The 22122-nt window shown below is 36.1% G+C and overlaps 5 protein-coding genes across 9 annotated transcripts; all 5 read left to right on the top strand.

Moving 5' to 3' along the window:
* The first annotated feature begins 1370 nt into the window (after nucleotides 1-1370).
* Nucleotides 1371-5991, top strand: LOC111782146 (uncharacterized protein At5g64816-like). Of its 4 annotated transcripts, none has more exons than XM_023662949.1 (2): nucleotides 1371-1644; nucleotides 5460-5991. In XM_023662949.1, the coding sequence occupies exon 2, from the start codon at nucleotides 5481-5483 to the stop codon at nucleotides 5859-5861; it is 381 nt and encodes a 126-aa protein (XP_023518717.1). In that variant the 5' UTR covers nucleotides 1371-1644; nucleotides 5460-5480; the 3' UTR covers nucleotides 5862-5991. The 4 variants fall into 4 exon arrangements, with proteins under 4 accessions (XP_023518717.1, XP_023518716.1, XP_023518718.1 ...); XM_023662948.1 differs by having other exon boundaries at nucleotides 1375-1640; XM_023662950.1 differs by lacking the exon at nucleotides 1371-1644 and adding an exon at nucleotides 3914-4822 and having other exon boundaries at nucleotides 5430-5991.
* Nucleotides 5992-6657: 666 nt separating this feature from the next.
* LOC111782145 lies at nucleotides 6658-7878 on the top strand. The gene is made up of 2 exons (XM_023662947.1): nucleotides 6658-7416; nucleotides 7549-7878. The coding sequence occupies exons 1-2, from the start codon at nucleotides 7035-7037 to the stop codon at nucleotides 7623-7625; spliced, it is 459 nt and encodes a 152-aa protein (XP_023518715.1). The 5' UTR covers nucleotides 6658-7034; the 3' UTR covers nucleotides 7626-7878.
* A 2849-nt stretch (nucleotides 7879-10727) lies between these two features.
* LOC111782144 (heat shock factor protein HSF24-like) lies at nucleotides 10728-12038 on the top strand. Its single transcript, XM_023662946.1, has 2 exons — nucleotides 10728-11015; nucleotides 11172-12038. Exons 1-2 carry the CDS (start codon nucleotides 10812-10814, stop codon nucleotides 11838-11840), a joined length of 873 nt encoding a protein of 290 aa, XP_023518714.1. The 5' UTR covers nucleotides 10728-10811; the 3' UTR covers nucleotides 11841-12038.
* A 4261-nt stretch (nucleotides 12039-16299) lies between these two features.
* On the top strand, nucleotides 16300-17243 carry LOC111782142 (ethylene-responsive transcription factor ERF109-like). Its single transcript, XM_023662944.1, has one exon. The coding sequence runs from the start codon at nucleotides 16343-16345 to the stop codon at nucleotides 16973-16975; it is 633 nt and encodes a 210-aa protein (XP_023518712.1). The 5' UTR covers nucleotides 16300-16342; the 3' UTR covers nucleotides 16976-17243.
* A 1368-nt stretch (nucleotides 17244-18611) lies between these two features.
* On the top strand, nucleotides 18612-21903 carry LOC111782141 (eukaryotic initiation factor 4A-I). Of its 2 annotated transcripts, none has more exons than XM_023662943.1 (7): nucleotides 18612-18796; nucleotides 18883-18931; nucleotides 19069-19206; nucleotides 20480-20713; nucleotides 21243-21282; nucleotides 21371-21468; nucleotides 21644-21806. In XM_023662943.1, exons 1-7 carry the CDS (start codon nucleotides 18738-18740, stop codon nucleotides 21659-21661), a joined length of 636 nt encoding a protein of 211 aa, XP_023518711.1. In that variant the 5' UTR covers nucleotides 18612-18737; the 3' UTR covers nucleotides 21662-21806. The 2 variants fall into 2 exon arrangements, with proteins under 2 accessions (XP_023518711.1, XP_023518710.1); XM_023662942.1 differs by having other exon boundaries at nucleotides 18642-18796; nucleotides 18883-18989; nucleotides 21644-21903.
* Nucleotides 21904-22122: the final 219 nt, after the last annotated feature.

Raw genomic sequence — 22122 nt, 5'->3', positions numbered from 1 at the left:
CGCAGTGGTTGATATGTAGAGAGGTTAGTTTTAGGGACAGGCGTGTGTGTGTGTGTAGTGAGGATGTTCAGAAAATTACTCCAACAACAACGGGAGATGAAGGATGAAAGGAAGAGAGTTTTCAAAATTCAAAGGGAAACTGACACCAAAAGTGCCAATTCAAAAAAGCCCAATGCTTTGGCTGTCAAAACTCGAAACACCACCCCCTCGCTGCACGTCCCATCTGCCTTGCCTTTTACTTTTCTTTGTTTTTCTTTTGCACTTACAAACTTACCTTACCCCAACTACAGAGCTACACATTTAAGTTTTGACCAAGCTACACTCCCATTACTGTTTACGCATGGAATTTCACGCAAAAACTTCATTCATTCCAACCAAAGTCATTGGAATAATAATGCATTTTTTTTATCATATGATTGTTTGACTGAGTGCCTTCTGCCATTTGTTTTAAAAACTTGAATGGAATCCACGTATCCAAGCATTGTACAAGGATTTTCTTACTTGCAAATTGAGTTAAATTTTGAAACTATCTGGGGGAGAGAGAGCCAGGGAGAGCCAGAGAGAGCCAGAGAGAGAAAAGTTGGGATAAAAGCTCTCAAAAAGCTGATTCTATGTTGGCCACTCAAGTCATGTATCTTGCAGAAATAATCTGATCCATATTTCAATTTAACCTACACAGAATCTTTTTCTTTTTTTCTTTCTTAAAGAAATTTGTTTTGAAATAGTTGTGAGAATCTAGTAGAAATTCAAACCACTGGAAATTGAATTAAAGCTTGTGTATTGGCACCATCATTTGACTTTGCTGCAGAAGCAATAATAATATATCATGTGTTGTAACAGATAAATAAACAGCATTTTGGTGCATATCAATCATATCCAAAAGGTAAATTCAACAATTTTGAGTCTAATTACATTGAATCAAAGAAAGGGCGTGCATGATAGAGAAGTGTAATATAGGGAATCAACACTTTATCAAACACGTGCATCAAATGAAATTACAATGTGTTCTTATCCATAGTTATTATTTGTGGGCCTAAAGAAGGTTTGTTTAATGAGAACGATGTCTTTGACTTTGTTGTAATGGCAGTTTGGGCACTCAAGTCTCTCCGTTCTTTATGTTTTTTAATTTGATGTTACAACGGATAATGCTGTTTTATTAGAACCCCACGAACGAACTAATGGATTTTGATTTTTATGTTTTATTTTGGGCCGATAATGTTAGTAGTTAAGTTAAATTAACAATAAATAAATATGAACCTAATTACAATTTTAAATCTTAAATAAGCTATCAATCACACATTAAGAAATATTACAATTTAAACATTGTGGAAGGAAAAATAAAAATTCAGAGAGGAAGTTGTCCAAAATCTGTGCCAGAAATTGGTTATCTCCTAACCCGAATCAAACCGGCCCAAAAGGCGGTTTTTAGGGTTTCTTCAATTTAGGATCGGACTGCCACTCTGAGCATCGTTCCCTCCCTCTGCCTCTCGCATTTCTTGTCTCACTCACACTAAGCCGCCGTTGCCCTCGACTACTCGGCTACCGTCGCCATCTACTCATTACGCTCTTCCTCCTTATTTGAAATTTCCCTGTCTCCGTCGATTCCCAGCATTTTCTGGGTCTCCCTGCTCGTTTTTTTGGTAGGTAATAATCTATTAATCCTCACTTACGTTTGTTTAAACTAATAATCTCTCATCTCACATTTGTTGAACCTGTTATTTTGAACTGGGTTTGCTATTGTTGCTATCATTTTGAGCTGATTATTGTTGGCTGCCTTGATTCATCTTCTTCACTTTCGTTTGATTTAAACTGGATTTTTCGTTGCCATTAGGTCGTTTCCCATTTCTTTCTTCTTTTCCTTTAGAAGATTCATCTTTTTATTGCTGTTACTTTGTTTCCTATTCCTTTCTTCAATTCGAATGTTGGATCGAATTCATCGAATTAAGAACAACCAGAGACAATTGCCTGATTTTTATTTGGGTTTAAATCAGAGAACGTCACTTTCCCCTAGACTCAAGCTTATATTGACACTAGCAAAACACAAATTAAAGAGACTATATACATAAAGAAGAGAAGAAAGTTGTTGTGCGTGGTAATGCCACAACCCTCAATGGTCTGATACCGCTAATACCACTTATTGTAGCGGAATGCCACAAATAAAATGTTTTGATACCTAATTGTTGTAGTGGAATGTCACAACTGAAAATGCTGTGATACCCAATAGTTGTAGCGGAATGCCCCAACCACAAATGCTATGATACCCAATTGTTGTTGCGGAATCCCACTACCAAAATGCTCTAATGCCCAATTGTTGTAGCAAAAGAAGAAGCAATATCGATCGCACTCACACACCCACAAACAAAATTTAAACAAAGAGACAAAGATTTATGTGCTTCGGAGAGAAGAAATTCTCCTACATCCACGGGTGGTAGCCAATCACTATAACCAAAGTGTTTACAAGTGTATCTCTCACGCTACGTCTCTCTTACAAAGTTCCTCCCAATTGCCTCTAGGAACATACAAAATAACAATGACTTCACATGACTCCACACCACAAAACAATGCTAGACAAGCCTTTATATAAGCATAACAATACTAATTCTCATACATGAACCAAATAAGTGAGAATATTAATAAAAAAAGTTATGAACTATATGTGAGTTAATAACCAAAATAAATAAGAATATTAATCAAAATGATTATAAACTAAATGAGATGAAATAATCAAAATAAATGAGAATTATGACAATTCATCTCCATGACAATTTACAACAATCTCCACTTTGTCAGAAGTTTTCCAAGCAGATAACCGATCTCTATTATCGTGATTCCAAAGTGATACGAGAACCATTCCCATCCAAAACACCAAGGGAAAGATTTAAGAAATCTTTGTTAGGACTATATACACAATCTTTGTTGGTTATTTTGGTTATTTATTTTGCACAACAAGTGGTATCATAGCGCCAAGTTGTGGTATTTGGGGTATTGTGAAAGATTTAACCTCATCGACCACTAGACGTACTCACATTCACCATCAATTATCGAAGATAAGTTTCTCATCCCAAGCTTGTTTATTTGTTCTTGGAAATCATATTTCCAAGATTTGTGATAATTTCCATCCATTCGGATTTTGTTGGCTTTGGTTGTTCAATATAATTTTGAGCCTGTACAATTTGGTATGAAAAAACTGTTTTCTTGTTTGGAGATTTTGAAGAAGAAATATATATGACAGCCATTTGATTTTCAAGTAGTTACCGATTAGAAATCTTTGTATGGGCTGTTGGTGATATTTGTTCTTAGAAATCATATTTCTAAGATTTGTGAGAAGATTTGTGATAATCTCCCTCCATTTGGGTTTTTTGTATGGAGATTTGGAATTAGAAATATATATGACATAGCCGGTTGGTTTTCAAGTAGTTGGACAACAACATTTGATATGTAGATGGAAGAAATCTTTGTATGATGTGAGGTATGTCCGTAACTAAGATTTCTTAATTTGATTCCCTTGGTGCTTTGGATGCGAATGGTTCTCATATCACTTTGGAAGAAGGAAATTTGAAAGTAGTTCGTGGAGCTTCGACAATAATTAGAGGGACTAAAAGAAGTAGCATATACTACTCAATAGAAACACGATAGTGGGAATCGGTTATCTGCTTGGGAATTTTCTGACAAGGTGGAGATTGTTGTAAATTGTCTCATGATTCTCATTTATTTTGGTTATCTCATTTAGATTACAACCATTTTTATTAATATTCTTGTTTATTTTGGTTATAAATCTCATTTAGATTATAACCATTTTTATTAATATTCTTATTTATTTTGGTTATAAACTCTAATTTAATTCATAACCATTTTGACTAATATTCTCATTTATTTGGTTTATGTATGAGAATTAGTATTGCTATGTCTATATAAAGACTTGTCTAGCATTGTTTTGAGGTGTGGAATCATGTGGAGTCATGTGAAGTCATTGTTATTTTGTATTTGTCTAGAGGCGATTGGGAGGAACCTTTGTAAGAGAAACTTTGTAGTGTGAGAGATACACTGGTAAACACTTTAGTTATAATAACTGACTATCCACCCATAGATGTAGGAGAATTTCTTCTCTCTAAACCACGTAAATCTTTGTGTTTTTTGGTTTAATTTCTGCTTGTGGGTGTGTGAGTGCGATCAATTTTGCTTCCGCATTTGGGCTACAACAATTGGGTATCAGAGCTCTTTGGTTGTGCCATTTGAGCACAACAAGTGGTATCAGAGCTTTTGAAGGTTGTGGCATTACGGCGCACAACAAGTGGTATCAGAGCATTTTGATTGTGACATATTCCACTACAACAATTGGGTATGGAAGCATTTTTTGTTTTGGCATTTTGCTCAACAAGGGTAAGTTAATTGACCATGACTTTCAGTACAATCTGAGTCAGACTGGGATTCCCGAGTGAGTAAATGCTTTTTGTCCATCGAAATGATAATAAGATTGGGTTATATCTTTTGAGCCCCTCCCACCTTCTAATCCTTCATTACTATGTTCAGAATCTGTGAAGTTTTATATAAGAGCAGGAGTTTCTGTGATGCATGAGTGAAAATGGGCATAGATTTTGTTTGTTCTTTGTAGTTTAACCAGTCCTTGAGATTATTTGATACGTATGAAACTGAAGTGATATATTTTATCTGTGGCTTATAAATAGTTCATGAGAATTCATAATGGGTTACTCGGTGAAATTGAATATCAAGGAATCGACCTGCTATATTTTGCATCCCATTCTCAAGGACTAGAGAAGCACAACATCAGGGATATGTTCCTGTAGGTCAATAATATCGACTCAATATGTCCAAAAAAAAAAAAAAAAAAAAAAAAAATCNAATTAAGGGCTTGATTGATCAGGTTGTTGAGCTTTTTTGTTATTGCCTTTCACCCTCATCCATCATCAGTTGAAGCCCCTAAAACTCAGGATGCAGATAAATAAAAGCTTAACTCGAACCAACTTGAGAGAGATTATTATAAAATTGTCCAGAAGTTTAAATTGCTTCAATCCCTCGATTGCCAAGGAGTCTAAGGTGCTTCCTTAATATCAAAGTATTCAATAGATGGAAATAGTAGATGGAAATATTCTAGGTGTTTTCCAAAAAGTTGAGTTGATGGAAGTAGTTTTGTGAGATTCCACGTCGGTTGGAGAGGGAAACAAAATATTCCTTATAAGGGTGTGAACAGTAGACGCGTTTTAAAACTTTGAGGGGAACCCCTTGAAGGAAAAACTTAAAGAGAATAATATATGTTAGCGGTGGACTTGGGATGTTACAAGTTCTCTTCATAAGCTTTGTTTGTTTTATTTATGCCAAATTTCTCTTTAGAGGTTCAACTTTTTTAATTAATTCACAGACTAATTCTTATAGAAAAGAGACTTCTAAACAAAGTCATTCTATTCATACTCTGTTCCCCTTTCACTTTTCTGTTCGTGCAGCATCAAGGGAGAAGAGAGCTGATGGTGGAAGTATGGTGGTCGCTCTTGGGGGCAGCTATTCCAGCAGTAGTTGCAGGGCAAGCATACATAATGAGAAGAAGGCATTCCGAGGAACAAAAAATAAAGACCGCCAGGGGAAGGGAGAAGAATCCAGATGACATTTTTGTCTGTGAGAGGGTGTGCACATCAAAGCGAATGTTGAAAAAGGTAGGCTCTTTCTCAAAAGACCCAATTCCCGACACTTGCGTGACTGTGTGTGGAGTATCCGAGCTTGATGCCTGCACGGATGCCTGTGCTCGCACTGTTTGTGTGAATCAACATCAAGTGCCAAACTGGAATGACATTTGTCTTAGGAAATGCCAGAGTGAATGTCTTAAGCTTTCGGCTTCACATTCATCTTAGTGAAATGATATGATGTGTAAATGCTGCAATTTTTCGATGCATACCGTGAATTGCATTTTTGGAACTTTTGGTTTTCTGGAGATGATGTGAAATGTTTTTCTCAATTTATTTACTCAGGTTTTTCTTGTTAGATAATGTCCCGTGGAGTCGGATGAAATGTCTTCAAAATCGCATCAGTCTGCCAATAATACTTTTGGCCATAGAAAGGAATTATGTATCTATGGATGAGGAAGAACAGGTTGACCGATTTGAAATATGAATCGACTGAAATGGCCTGCTTTATTAAACTGCCGTCAATCAAGGCGGCTCAACAAATTTTTTGAATTCGATTGAAAGCAGCTTTTGCCACCCATTCAGATTTACTCACCAAAAAAGAAAAATCTTTTTTTTTTTTCTTCTTCTTTTTGAAAGTAACCCGTCTTCCTGATTGGCCTGATATTCAATTTCTTTTCCCATTGACCGCAACAAAACTTGTGCTATTAATTTAATTGTGTTAGAAAGTAATTATAAACTTGGCAGTGTGCGGAAGTTTCCCTATATTTTCCTACTGTTTGGTGGCCAACCTTACGCATCTTAATCGTACACATCGAACTAATATACCACATGAACTTTATTACTTCTCTAATACAAACACCCCGAAAACTAAAAAAATATAAACATGGAATTCAATCATAATATATGGTAAATTGTTAATTTTGACAAATTTGAAAAGTTGATGAAATGCTAAACTTTCCAAATTTAGATTTCAAATTTGTATTTGAAGGGGGTAATAAATAAACCCCACGCACCAAAACAAAAATGGTAAGCGTGTTAGCAGCAATAATTATTGCCAAATTCCTCTAATCGTTTTGCTGTTGATTCTGCAGAGATTTCGCAGGTGATTTGCGGTGAAGTTTATCAAAGTTCAAATTCACACACTCTTCGGCGGCAAACAAAGGGAATTCTAACATGACGAACCAAACTTGGGGAAAAAGATAGAAGCACGGCGACAGGTCAGCTTGACGAGGACCAGCCATATTAAAGTTGCAAGTCTTTCCCCTCTGGCCCACCGCCACTACCCCCCTAGCCGACCCTCCCTTTATTCCTTCTTTTATCCACTCTCTTAACAATCCCCTCATAATTACATCTATCATCCAACTCCGGCGAGGTCTCCGGACCCCCGGCGGTGCTTTCATGTCGGGATCTGCCGACCAACGTAAGCCGCCAATCGCTCGGCCTTTTCCACTCTACAAGCAGCTGTCATGGTCGCCTGACGCCGACCGTGAGGATGCCTGGCTCCGTCGCAAAACCCAGAGCAAGATGCGGCGGAGCAAGAGCGTGACCGACGACGACCTCGAAGAACTCAAAGCCTGCGTGGAGTTGGGTTTCGGATTCAACTCTCCAGAGGTGGACCCTCGACTTTGTGAAACTTTGCCGGCGTTGAGCTTTTACCAGGCCGTCAATAAGCACTACAATCACTCTCTCTCCAATTCGTCGGCGTCTCTCTGTTCTTCCCCTGGGTCCGGCTCTGTTTCTCCATCCGCCCAGAGCAGCCCCGCCGCCATAATCAGCCACGGTATGTTACTCCCCCTGTTCTTTAACAACCTCTAATGAAATTGAATAGAGAAAATTATATGAATCTTATTGTTTTGATCTTGGTTTTTCTTGTTCTGATTGGATGCTTGGAAATTTGGAACTGGGTTTTCAGGGGAGAATCCGCAGACGGTGAAAGCAAGGCTGAAACAATGGGCGCAGGTTGTTGCTTGTTCAGTACGGCAGTATTAATTCTTCCTAATCAATTTCATCACCAACTTTGCATTATGTTTTTTATTTTTCCCGTCAAACTTCCGTTTTTGACTTGACTATAAATTCTAATCAATACATACACATTTAGATTGAATCCTGAATTACCCAAGTTGTTCGTTTCTTGAATTCTATGTGTTCCGAAATTCTGTTGTGAAAGGCACTCCAATGTCAGATTTATTAAATTGGAAGAATTGGGAGGAAGCTGATTGTATCTTCCACGCTTCCTTCTTCATATAATCTCTATCAATTTCCGAAATCATGTTTGATGAGATGTGTTTCTGATGTTTGTGTCTTCATATGATCTCTAGGAATTGAAGGCTAAGTCTAAAATTGTTTAGTTGATTTTTATGAATTAATATTTTTTTAGTGTTACAGCCATACTCATGGTGGATTAGTTTTAGTGGGTTATGAAAAGAAATGATGTGGAAATGGAACATTCAACTTTTGGTCGTTAAGAAAACAAATAGATGCTTTATTCTTAAAGTAATGCTCGTGTTTGCATGTTATGGAAGCCAATGACTTTTTAATACCTTAAAATCACCCACCATTTGGTTTAAAAAATACACTCTCATTTTCAAATGATTTAATCTATGTAATCTCAATTATTTACAATTTTGTTCTTCAAATTTTAGTTTTGGGTCTCTTCCTTCTCTTAAAAACATTTTATATTCACTAATATCATTTATAAAATAAATTCAAATTTTAGAATCTCATAAGACATAAAATTCAAATTTATATTTAATAGATTTTTCTTTTTTTAAGATTTCAAATTTGTGATTGACCCAATAAAAAGTTGGCTTATAAGGTTGGAGAAGGGGTGGCAGACTATTAATTAATGGGGCCTTGATGGAAAGCCCAGTTAGATGGAAAGCCCAATTATAGGAAAGAGTTGAATTATAAGGGAAGCCCAGTTAGATGGAAAGCCCAATTATAGGAAAGAATTGAATTATAAGGGAAGCCCAGTTAGATGGAAAGCCCAATTACAAGGACGAATTGAATTATATGGAAAGCCCAATTATAGGGAAGAATTGAATTATATCGAAAGCCCAATTATAGGGAAAAGTTGAATAATATGGAAAGCTCAATTACAGTCAAGAATTGAACTATAAGGTGTAATGCCTGTAATCGTCTTCAACTAAATCTTCCGACTTGTATTCAATTCATTCCATCTCTCTATTTAAATGATTATATCATTGTCTAATATTTACTCCTTTAAATAATTAATTTTAAAAAGTAACTCTGAATTATTATCTCCAAATTTATGGTTTGATCGCACGTAGTATGTCGTACTACAAAAAGTTGATAAAGAAATATACGTAACGTATGTAATGATTTTGTTTCCCAGAAAAATCAACGAAAGAGAGCGTTAGTTGCATGTGAAACCTACTACCTTACAAAGTTATGTATCTCGTAATTAAATGTACCGTACTGTACGAAATCACATATCCCGTAATCAAAACATACGTTACTAAGTTACGTCATTCTAATCAACACTCCATCCATTGCCGAAAAAGGAAAGGAGGGTAATTCCAATTTCTGCTTACGTCATTGACATCTTTTTTGTCGTTCCCGAAAAGATTTGCTATCTTTAATTATGTAACGGCACCTCAAACTTAGATTCGCTCAATAATGGTAGATTCGGTTATTCGCCTAGATTCCAAACATTTTCTTCATTTATAACGGGTGAATGTGCGTTATGTCAATAAATTTGAACAAGCCAAATATGTTGGATAAAGATGTTTGAGTGAATTGATAATAAGAATTATGGATTAGTGTAAGCATGAATATAGTAGTATGATAAGAAGTATGGTGGGAATTATTTATTTAGTTATTAGGATGAGAGGGTAAGATAGGTTTGAATGGGGGTGTAATTTATTGATATCAAAGGAGTTAATTATCCATTTTAAGCAGAAGAAAATGAGATTATAAAGATTTGAAGTCCCATAATTGAAAGGTTACATATTGTTAAGTTAATTAAAGTATAGTGTTATTATAGGGATGAATATCTAACTGTATTAGAGAGAGTAATTAAAGTATATTGTTATCATAGGGATGAATATGTGAGTTGATAAGAGTGAATAATCAGTAAATAATATAAAAAAAGGGGGAGGGTTTCCATATTTTGTGTGAAGGAAATGACAAAGAGGAGGGGGATGGGAAATATGGGATTACAATTTAGGGTGACAGAAAGGACACCAAATTATGTGGTTATACGGTTACGGAGCAGCCTGTTTGACAGATGTGAAGCCAAAAATAGGGAAAAACAGCGCCATATTTGAATGGGTTAAGGGGAAAAGGAGGGAAAAAGGAGGGGAAAAGGAGGGGAAAAGGAGGGAATAGGAGGGAAAACCTCCACACCCTCACCCCCTTCGGCATGCTTGTAAACTGTATGGACAACACAGATTAAACGTCTACTTACTACGCACCATTTCCCATCCTTTTTATACACTCTAATCTTTATCTCAACCGCTTTCCATTTCAAGCCTTCTTTCTCCTCCTTTTTTTTTAAGAACAAAACAACAAAATGAGGAGCCTTCCCATGCCTTTTTTCACCCCCACACGGATTAAGCAATGCAATACCCCTCTCAACCTTGTGATTTCCCCTAAACCCCTTTACACTCTTGTTCTATGCAAATTACGTGTTTGCCCCCCTCAACCCCATCTTCTCAACAAACCCCAGAAGGAGAAAAAAATAAATAAACAAACATGTAACGTTCGTCTGTTTTGACGGCTAAGGCCTCCTCATTCATTCCCTTTTGTTTTGCAAAAAAGAAATAGATAAATACAAATAAATATATAAAAGGCAACCCGTTCACATTTAAATTCCCGAGGGGTGAAAAAACTCATAGCATAACACATAACACGCCTCCCCTCCAAAATGAAAATTATAAAATTAAAAAAAAAAAAAGACAGAAAAGAAGGAAACGGATTAGAAGGTTCGAACAAGGTTCCAAGCTTGGGTTGTTATTTGGGGAGGTGTAATTATTAAGCACTCAAAGCAACAACCGGCTGTTTCTACCCTTCTTCTTCTTCTTCTTCTTCTTCTTCTTCTTCTTCTTCTTCTTCTTCTTCTTCTTTATAAAGGAGTTGAGGTTCCAAGCTTGGGAATTCATCACCGCTCTTCTCTTCTTACAATCTAATCATCTAATACATACAGCTTCATCCATGGCACACATGTCCCACCCCGCGCCCTTCCTGGTGAAGGCCTACCAGCTCGTCGACGATCCTGCCACCGACGACATCGTTTCCTGGAATGAAACTGGATCAACTTTCATCGTATGGAAGACTTCCGAGTTCGCTTCAGATTTGCTGCCCAATTATTTCAAGCACAACAATTTCTCTAGCTTTGTCCGTCAGCTTAATACTTACGTAACCCCTCACTCTCTATTTCTCTATATACAAAACATTTCACAATAACAACATACCTGGAGGAGTCCAGGGTTGTAAATGTCTTTTCACGTGGATATTAATTAAAACACATTTTATACAAAAAATTCTTTTTTTTTTTTTTTGTTTTCTGATTAGGGTTTTCGGAAAATCGTGCCTGACAAATGGGAATTCACCAACAACAACTTCCGTCGCGGTCAGAACGAACTCCTCTCCAAAATCCGTCGCCGGAAGTCGTCGCACAGATGCCATCGATCCAAATCCAGCGAGGGAGGTAACTCTTCCCCGTCCTACTACTCCGGGGAGGAAATCGGATCCACTTCGAGTTCCTCACCGGATTCGAAGAATCCAGGTATTGTGGACCTGGAAACCATGGCGCAACTCGCGGATATGACCGATGAGAACAACAAATTAAGGAAGGAGAACGAGATGCTGAAGCTTGAATTAGCGACAGCGAAAGAGAAGTGCAACCACCTCGTGGCTTTTATGACTGACGATTTGAAGGTGGCGCAGGAACAGATCGACAACATCATCAAGAAACTGGAGAGCAACAAGAACAAGAACAAGAAGAAGGTTGCAGATCTGAACGTGGACGGGGAGAAGATGGAGGAAGAGAACGCAGGTGATCTGAAACTGTTTGGGGTTTGGCTGAAAAGAGGGAAGAAAGAGAAGAATAATGATAAGAATAAGACCAAAAGAGAAGAGGAGGAGAAAGTGGAGGAGTGCGGCAATGAACCGGAGGCGAAACTGATGAAGACGGCTGAGATGGAGGAGGCATTGGCTACGACCAGCGATGCCGGCAACTGAGGAGGGAGGGCGTTTGGTACCAGTAATAATATTATAATAATAATAATAATAATATAATAACTACTACTTCTAATGTAGTAGTTTGTAGATCTCAAAATGTAAGAAGGGTGGAGATGATGAAAGGTAAAGGGGTGTCCCATCTATTTTACCTTCAAAATCTTTCTTATGTCTTTAAAAACCACATCTTTTATTATCGTATCTTCTCTTGNAAACCACATCTTAAAGACATAAGAAAGATTTTGAAGGTAAAATAGATGGGACACCCCTTTACCTTTCATCATCTCCACCCTTCTTACATTTTGAGATCTACAAACTACTACATTAGAAGTAGTAGTTATTATATTATTATTATTATTATTATAATATTATTACTGGTACCAAACGCCCTCCCTCCTCAGTTGCCGGCATCGCTGGNAGTCACTTCACTGCTAGTTAGTTGTTCATCGTGTCGTGGACCCATTGTTTATTCAGCAATTTCAATAACATTGTCAAAGTGAAAGATTAAGCAATGTTCTTGTTTCTCTCTAATCGGCACATTGGATGCATTGACTGATGCTCTGTACTTGTCTCTTCCCTGTCTTCCAAGGAAGTCGTTAGAGCTTCAATTTTGTCTCAAGGACTGTATATGTTCTATGAGGGTCTTAGTCAACTTTAATAAGAATTGATTATTTTTTTTTTTTTTTTTTTTTTTTTTTTTTTTTTTTTTTTTTTTTTNTACATTTTTATAGTTTGTTATTTAAGTAAATAATTACCATATTAATCAACTTAGTGGAGTACATTTAATTACTATATTAATCAGCACTTAACTAAAAAAAAAAGGTTCTTCCACTTTGCCGGCGATGCTCCCAGCACAGATTCACGGTGATTCACTCGCCGTTTAGACTTATCACTGAAGGTAAACATCCTCAAGGTGTTGCTGAGTTCGTGAAGGAAGAAAATGGTCACAAACATGGTGCGGATGAGGGAGATTTTGTTGAAAGTTCATGTTAGAGTGATGGATTTTCCTGACAACTTTGACCTTTCATATTTTCATCAAACCTTAACCAAACGCTGCGGTTTTGGTCCCATTAGATTCTAGTGGAAGAGATCTACAAGATTTGTGAATGGAGAAATCTCAATCAGTGCCTACAACATGAGATATGAGTGGCGGAAGAACCGAGCACAGGGAAAAATGTGTAGTAAGTTCTGCAGAAAAAAAAAAAAACAAACAAACTCAGAAATTCAAACGCTAATAACTTACTCGTTTTTTCATGAAAAATCGCGATCATGGTGTCTATGGGTTCAGCTTGAAGAGTACTACAACTTTGTTCAAGAAAGAAAATTCATTTGAGTCTTAGAATGAGAGCTACGAGAGGCGAAAATAAGCAAGGAGAGAAGGAATTTTCTGGGAAAAAGTCAGAAGTGACGTCATTAGATCAGGTCATCAGTGACAGGATGATGATGTCAGCTGAACGTAAGTATAAGCCTTTTGACCTTTTAAAGCTTTCCTGAGTCCTNATTCTCTAATTAATGTAGAGCATATTTGTGGAGTTTGGTGAAATTTATAATTTTGTAAAGACCTAAACGTGAGCAAAATGTATAGTATAAATAAAAAATATTAAATGTTACTGTACATATTTCTTAATAAATAATCTATGGAACTCTAATTTAAATGGTACTAAAAACATGCTTTTAGTATTATCAATAGGATGTTATAGAAAAAATTACCCAGATTAAGAGTAGGCTAAATGTTACCATTTATTTTTTTATTTACTTTTTTTTAGAAATACATGATTTGAGCTCGGATTCAAGTGAAACTTAAACCATGACTCTTGATCCATGTTTATATTATTATGTTATGTCTCTATTGTATATGTTTGTGATTTTAGCTGTCACACAGGGGATGATTAGAGGTCTGTCACCTACCACTTAATCGTCAACCTAACTCGATTGAGAGTTTGTCGAGTCTTAAAATGCATGAATTCTATGAAATTGATACTGAGGTTGCACTTCGATGACCTATGATGCAGGTCTTGAATTATGATAATAATGAAAGAGACTAGTATAACGACATCTTGAATTAGATTTCCCTAAATTTTCCTAAGTTGAGCTTAGGTTGAACGAACTAACCTAAGGTGTAGGCTAGAAATAACCAACTCTTAGGGAATGAACTCCTAGGATAGAACAAGACATTGAATGAAATTCATTTTATAAGACTTAAAAGAACAAACTATAAACTATCAACCGTCTTATTACTTCAATTTTCTTTTAGGTCGATGTGGGTTGTCAACCATAAGTGTCCAATTACACTTGGGCCTTGGGCCTAGATTTCCTTTTGTATTTGTCCTTTTTATTTATTTCTCTGTCAATGAGTTAGGGTCCATGGCCCAAGTCCGTGAAAAAGGTGGATCGTTAGCCTACCAAATCAAGTTTTAAACAATTTAATCAAGTAATTAGAATATATGTTAATTATTTAGTCATTAAGTAATTAGTAATTATTTATTTGATAAAATTATCTGGGATGGTAAATTAATATTATTCTTTAAAAGTTGAAAATAGAAAAATAGTTTTTATTGTTGAAGGGTTGTATTCTTTCGTTCCCCCGTTTATCCTGCAATAATCATAAAACAATTTGGAAAAAATATGTTTTTGGAAACGTTTATAAAACAAAATGTTTGGTAATTTTATTTTAATGTTTGGTAGTGGGCATGGCTGCGCTTTGGCACGTGGTCATATATTTTTTGTCTTTTTGCACAAAGTAATGATGGATGGATGTTTAGCCGACGATCGTCCCGGGTCACTCTCAATCACACAATAAAAAAATGAAAAAAAAAAAAAAAAAAAAAAAAAAAAAAAAAAAAAAAAAANCCGACGAATTAATTAAGGCCCGAAGAATTAAGAAACATAAAAGACATTTAATAATAAATGTTGTTGATGTATAAAATTCTAACACTGTTTATACACCAACAAAAACTATTTAATATAGGATTTTGGTTTTATTTCAAATGAATTATCCTAAGTTGATGTCTCTGTTCTTTTTTCTTCTGACTGTGGGGTTTGTGTTATTTGGTTGATGCATAAAAGAAATAAAAAACTCAGATTAAACATTTTGAAAAATAGTAAAAAGAGGTGTGAACAAAATTGAATTTGTAAAATTTTGAATTTTGACGCAGAAAGGGACATGCAGATTTTGAAAGGACATTGAATTGTGAGTGTCAGTATCAGCCAGCTGCCAAGTGGTTGTGGTGTGGACATCTACAGTGCCGTCTTTTTTTGTTTGAATTCTTTTCAAGTCGTCAACCGTTCTCTCAGCAGTGACGCAATACTATCCTAAATTACTATTATTATTGTTGCTATAATCTCATCAATGACGCATTAATATCCTAATTTTTCTTTTAATTTTTTGAACCCAAAAATTGTATGAAAAAAAAAAAGCACAAAATAGATTTAAATTTAAAGTATAAAAACTAAAATAGTTCGAGAGAAAAAAAGGATGATTGCAGAAGCAATTGCTAACATGAATTTTTTGAAAAGAGAAATTAATTATAGGTATTTTAGCTTAGGTGGAATATTTCTGTCTCTGGCTATTTGAAGAGAGTTGGGTTTGTGTTATAAATAGAAAAAGGAAAAAAGTTAGGGTTGGAGAGTGTGGGACAGCGCCTTATCATTCCTCCATGACAACCTAATTCCCACCTATGCACACGGTACACAGTACACAAAATGTCCTCTCAATCAAATCTTTCCATTTTTTATTTTAATACACAGGGACAGAATTTGTAGCGAGTACCGATCAACTGGACTTGGGTTTTGTATTTTAAAAAATAAAACTATGTTCACTTCAATTTAAAATGGAAATATGTTTTTCTTTTCTACAATTTTTGCTCATCATTATTTATTTATTTATATTATTGCAATAGGAATTATAATTTCCATCTTTTTTTTATAAAAATGAGGCTACACAAAATATTCGTCTTTCTTACCTTGAAATTTTTCAATAAGGTAATATGATAAACTGAAAATTACTCAATTAACCAACAATGAATTAAAATTACTATTTGGGGGAAAAAAAAACCAAAAAAATTGACGGGAGGGTAAAGTAGTAATTGAACCAGAAGAGAGGAGAACGCAGGATGAAGTTACACGTGTACCATAAAGTAGAAAAGAGAGAGGACATGGAGGCGCCACGACAGCAGAAATAAATTGAGTTCCGGCTCGAGAATTGTAAAGGTGGTGAGACTTCTTTGGTTGGAGCTGCCAACGTCACACATCAACGAAGCTGGTCTACGTGTCCTCTCCGCAGTTTGGGCAAACTTGGAATCCCACTCTGTAATCCAAATTCCGTCTTGAATTTACCCCACGTGCCGACCTCCACTCCTTCTGTCGTATAAACCGTGTGTAACTGCCACGTAGACTCTCCACCAAAATCTTTATACATACAAATTCCTTCGCCTCCCTTCACCCTCACTCACTCACTCACCATTTTCCACTTCCAACTACAGCTCTCACACTTCCCAAGAAAACGGATGTCTGGTTCTTCCGGAGATTTGGATTCTGCGCCGTTTCATTCGACGTGTAAATTAGCAGTTGAAGAGGAGCATTCGATCATGGTTTCGGCACTGACACACGTGGTCAGCGACGGCAGAATTGGGCTAACCCACACCCAGTACCAGCTTCTAGCAGCTTTTGACGACGCTCAGCTTCCAGCTATTGAACTCTGGTTTCCCAGTGGCGACACGTGCGAGGTGTGCCGGATTGTTGGCTGCTTGGGATGCAACTATTTCCAAGACGGAAATTACAATCATAATCATAATCAAAATCAAATTCAAATTCAAAATGTTGTGCCGGTAGAAGAAGATGAGGAGAAAGATCAAGACGAGGAGAAGAAAATAGTTGTGGGCAATAAGAAGAGAAGGATGAAGAGGAGATTCAGGGGAGTGAGGCAGAGGCCTTGGGGGAAATGGGCAGCCGAGATTCGTGACCCAAGACGGGCCACCAGAGTGTGGCTTGGCACTTTCGACACAGCAGAGAAAGCGGCGAGGGCTTATGACAGAGCTGCCATTGAGTTCCGTGGAGATAAGGCCAAGCTCAACTTTCCTGCTTCAGATTACCAAACCACAGAGCAGGAACAGAAACCCAAATTGGAAATCCAGGAATGACGGCCCTTCTTTAAACTTCCGTATATGGTATAGAAGCTTCTATGACGATATGGAAGCTTCTTAATTAATTAATTAAATTAATTTAAGTTTTTTATTTTATTTTAGAAAAAAAAAAATAGAGGTACAGCTCCACAAGGAGGGTTCGATCCGAAATGTGGCAGCCTTGTTCTGCGTTTTTATATATGATACAAGGCATCTCATCTCTATGTTAGTTAACTAAAATCAAGGAAGATGCAGAGGATGGGAGCATTTGGGGCTCTAAGTTAAAGAACATGTGTATGGATGAGCTCAGCTACGTCACTATCAGTCTTGCAGTTGAACTGCCAATCTATAAAAGGAATAAAATTAATATATGTTCTTTTCCCTCCAACAAGTCAACGAACTGCGGCAGGTTTTAATAGAATTCAAGGCCAAAAAAAAAAAAAAAAAAAAAAAAAAAAAAAAAAAAAAAAAAANGTCCAGGCTGGATTTAGTTGTGGACGGCGGTGAACCATCCACCTTTACGAGATCTTTTGTTGTACATTTCAGGTGTGGGTCAACTGTGGCACTGGACTTGGTTCTTTTTCATTGTGGATTAAGTTTTAAAAGACACGAGTCAAAAGCGAAAATTACGCGAAGTCCATGTCGTATCATTTTACGAAATCTAATTGGGCAAAGATTTTTCATATAAAACGACTAGAGAATTAATTTTTCATATAAAACGACTAGAGAATTGGTTATGTCCACTACATAAGTATCAAACATTTGAACTTGAACAAACCACAATCAAATTATCCCTTTTAGTCTGGAATGACATCCAATTCAAACTGCAGTAGCAACTTTGATAAAGAAAAGGGGCTCCCCTCACTGAACCTTCTCAAGCTCAGGCTCGCTAGGTAAGAAAAAGTAGGAACCATGGGAGACAAATTTCTGAATAGGAGTGTCAATCTTCTTATTCTTAGATCTGGATAAAGATATAAGCCATCGGCAGCAGGGGTGAACCAGGGGCAAGATGCTGGATTGTAGGTAAAGTTAAATTCAGCTACGCGTTTCCCTGCATAATAATATTAACTGCCAAAGTTGCTTGACAATGCTTGACCATCTTATATTAGTATAGAAACTCTCAATCAAATCAGATAGATCATTCTTCAATGTCTACAAATATGAACAATAACTATTCTATCTCTTTAGGATGGTCACTCTTTCAAACTTGCACTAAAGCTATATTAACGCCTCAATAGGTATAAAAGTTGATTCTCCAAAGTCATGCTTTGTCACCTGTAATTTACTAACAAGATCTTCTTACACATTTAAAATATTGACAATACCAATATAATTCAACTACATATGTATTAATTTTTTTTAGTTGTCGTGCTTAAAATTTTTAAATGAAACGAAAATTTTGAAAATGTATATAATGTACTGTAAAAGTAAAAAAAAAAAATCCTTTCTAACTAGATTAATAATTTAATTTATGAATTTAAAGAAAAGTAGACCAACCTAATTTCTAAAAATTGAAAAAAAAAATATCGTTAATCCCATTTTAAAAAATTGTCGCACTAACATTAATTAAAGAAAAAAAAAGAAAAAGAAATTTAACTTCGATTTGCTTATGCGGAAGATGGAAAAAGAAAAAAGAAAAGAATTTCTGGTTGTCCCATTTTATTTTAACTCAGTAGTCACAAGGCAGAAGAGAAGCACGTGAGGTTTGTGTTCAGGAAAGACCTCAGCCCTCGAACTTGGAAGCAGGCAGGTGAGAGCGCTGTGCAGCGGTGCAGCGACCATGGCAATTGATGGAATTGAAGCCTTCTCGCCTCCCTCTCACCCATCTTCCCATTTCAGGTATTGCTGTTGCTGCCGCCCTCTTTTGTATTTTACAAACCTTTCTTTCGATATCCAGTGATCCCCATTTTGTTTCGCTTTCTCAGTCAACAGCGCCACTTCTATGTTGCCGTCGACAGGCTCCAGTTCAAGATGGTCCTCTTCTCTCAATCTACGCTCACACACATTTTTTGGATTTCAATTCCTATGTTTGGTTGATATTTTTTGTTGGGTTTTGCTTTGCTCGGTCAATTTTTTTTTTCTATTCCTTTTATACGGTGTGTATTTGGCAGGAAACATTAGTGGGTTTGTTGGACGTAGCCGGTCGCCGTCCATCCTTGCCGATGATTGTGTGTTGTAGTTCTCGCGACGAGCTCGATGCTGTCTGCTCCGCTGTCTCCAACCTCCAATACATCTCTTTGGCATCTTTGGTATCGTTATTTTTGCTCAATAAAAGTTTTTCTATATGAAATGCGTCTAGAAATTCCCAACCCTGAGCCTGATATATGCATCATTTTGTGCCACTGAATGAATAATTTGATCTCGAAGCAACGACTTACCTGAATTGATATTCAATTTGATCATGAGTCATGACCTTACTTTGGACAGGATCGGTTCTATAGGTTTATTGTTAATCTGGATCCTAGTTCTGTGGATAAGATGCCTGAACTAGTAGAGTGCCATCAGTATACTGGTAATCCCTAATATTAATATACTGAAGCAGGCTGTAGTAAATAATTTCAATCGGTAATGGAAACCAACTGATGAAACTAACCAATATGAATCCTAATTGTGCTAGCTAGATGATAGAAATGCTTTTAGGATAGAATTAGGAGTATTATTGAGGCATTAAGGTATACTAGTAATTAATTAGAGTAGTTATGATGATTTGTTATTAATAGAGTGAGAAAGGATGGAGGTAGGCAATTGTTTAGATGGTTAAGGCTTGAGAGTGTATGCTCAAGAGTGAGGAGGTTCCAAGTATCTCAAATACTTAGCTTATCTTGTAATTCTTCTATCACATATCTTTAAATTTCCTTCTAGTTGTTTGGGTCTTAAGTCACTAGATTAGCATCCTTTTTAATTTCCACTGATGATTTTAGTTCACATCATCACATGTATGTTTTTTTAGTTTTTAAAGTACTTAGCTGTTAAATCCTCTATAAATAAAGCGTTAATCTCTTGCATTAGCTTACTTTGAATCATCATGAAATCCTTTGAGTTATAATTCTGGGAGAATTCTACTTATGATTTAGGCTACACCACTTGTCTTAATTCTTTTTTTGTTAAGTGATGGGAAGTGTTGATTGAATATCAATTGATTTGATGATAAGATCACCCAATACAATTTACCGTTTTCAGTATCCTCCATCCTACAGTTTTTGAATACTGCTATATTATTTTGACCCCGTATGCAGCCATTTGTTGTTTCTGTTGTATGTTCATTTACTTTTACTTTGTGGTTGTTACAGTTTTAGAATCAAGTTTTTGCACTATTTTTTACTTCTTTTTGCAAGGGAAAATTACCCCTTTTTAAATCTTACAACGAGTACATTTTGTCTTCTTCTTTCTTCAAGCCAATATGTTACTCATGTTGGCATACATATGGGGTAGCCACAATACTGTGGTTACTTTGTGAATGGACAAGATTACTTACTGTTTGACTTATATTGATGTATTGCATTTATTGCTTGTCTTATTCAGTACAGTGATCTTGCTGAAGCAGACCGTGCACTGATTTTAGAGACATTTCCGCAAACAACATCGAGGTGGAGCCAAAAGCTCAGTTCTCTATCAGATGACAAATGTGAGGTTGAGGAAGATGGTGAAAAATCTCACATGATTGTAGTAACAGACGCTTGCCTTCCACTTCTTGCGTCTGGGGAGTCACCTCTTTCTGCCCATGTTTTGATAAATTATGAGCTACCAACAAAGAAGGTTTAGTTTTCCGACTTCAGGATTATATGAGCTGATAATTTGTAAAAATCTGTATTAGAACTTGTGTTTATTTCAAAATCACTTCTGTCATGATTCAAAATCAACTTAGTATTTAATTTACCCTTTTAAACACTATTTTTATTCCATATAAATTGATTTTGAATGATTAAAAACATGTTTGGGAGTGATTTTTGAATATAACAAAAGTGATTTTAACTATCTCAAATCACTTCCAAAATGCCATATATCAATGATGCTTCACTTTCGTGTTTGCCTAAATATTACTGAATTTCTTATCCTCTTTGTATTGCTTCTAATATGCATCTGAAATCATTATTCGACCATTCAAAACGGTAGTTGTAGGTATGAGTTTCGAACTTAGATTTCCATTAATAAGTTGCATGATTGTAGAACTCTTCCTATTGCTTTATGTGTTACTGGTCTTTCTTAAACAATCTCATAGCAGAATTAGATATTAAAAAACTTACACAAGTGTATTCATAACTTCATACGGCGATTTTCATTGCAGGAAATGTATATGAGGCGCATGACTACCTGCTCGGCCTCAGGTTATTCTTCTATACTGCAACGGATTATGATATAAGCTGCAGGGATTAGGTTAATCTTCATGCATACTTCCTTTGCATTTATATCCAGATGGGATCTTAATCAACATGGTTGTTGGGGGAGAAGTGGTAACTCTCAAAAGCATTGAAGAAAGTAGTGGCCTTGTTATTGCCGAGATGCCCATTAACGTAAGTTTGTTACTTGCTTTGATCTTCACGTGTTTTAGATGGATAAAATTTTTGCTAAGGATATCAGTTTCCCAAATAATTGATCCTCAATATTACTAAACAAAAAAAAGTCAAATCATAGTGCTGCTTCTGTGTTTTATACAACTGCTGAAGTTGGAAAGAGACTGTATTGCAGATTTCTGAAATTTTATGAGAACGCATCTGAAGACAACACAGAAGGTTCGCTTGTAGAGATTGTCTGTTAGACAATAACGATCTTGAATTGTGTCATCTGATCAACGAAGGAGATGTTTACCCAACAATTGATCATATCAATGATATCTTATGTTTTTAGATCATTCCTTGTTAAATTGTAAGAACAAAATTTGTAATTTAACATCTTAGTCGTTACTTTCTTTTTGGAATGTTATATATCATAAATTCGGTTCAAATTAACCAACTCCTTCTCAAAAGAAAAGAAGACGAGTTTTTAGTGAGAGGAAAAACTTAGGTTGTGAAGTAGTATTTATGTGGGAATAACATGTTTCTTCTTGTTTCCTTCACGAATGGGGTCTGAAGAAAACTGGACCCAACCAATCGAAGACATAATGGGTAGGGGACATGCATGCTCTCCTCGTCAAGTTGCGTAGTAGTATTTAAGGAACCTATACTATT

Source organism: Cucurbita pepo, chromosome LG19 (genome assembly GCF_002806865.2).
Source record: "Cucurbita pepo subsp. pepo cultivar mu-cu-16 chromosome LG19, ASM280686v2, whole genome shotgun sequence".
Taxonomy (NCBI): domain Eukaryota; kingdom Viridiplantae; phylum Streptophyta; class Magnoliopsida; order Cucurbitales; family Cucurbitaceae; genus Cucurbita; species Cucurbita pepo.
The sequence above is the reverse complement of the archived record's forward strand: the minus strand, read 5'-3'. Positions and strand labels throughout refer to the sequence as shown.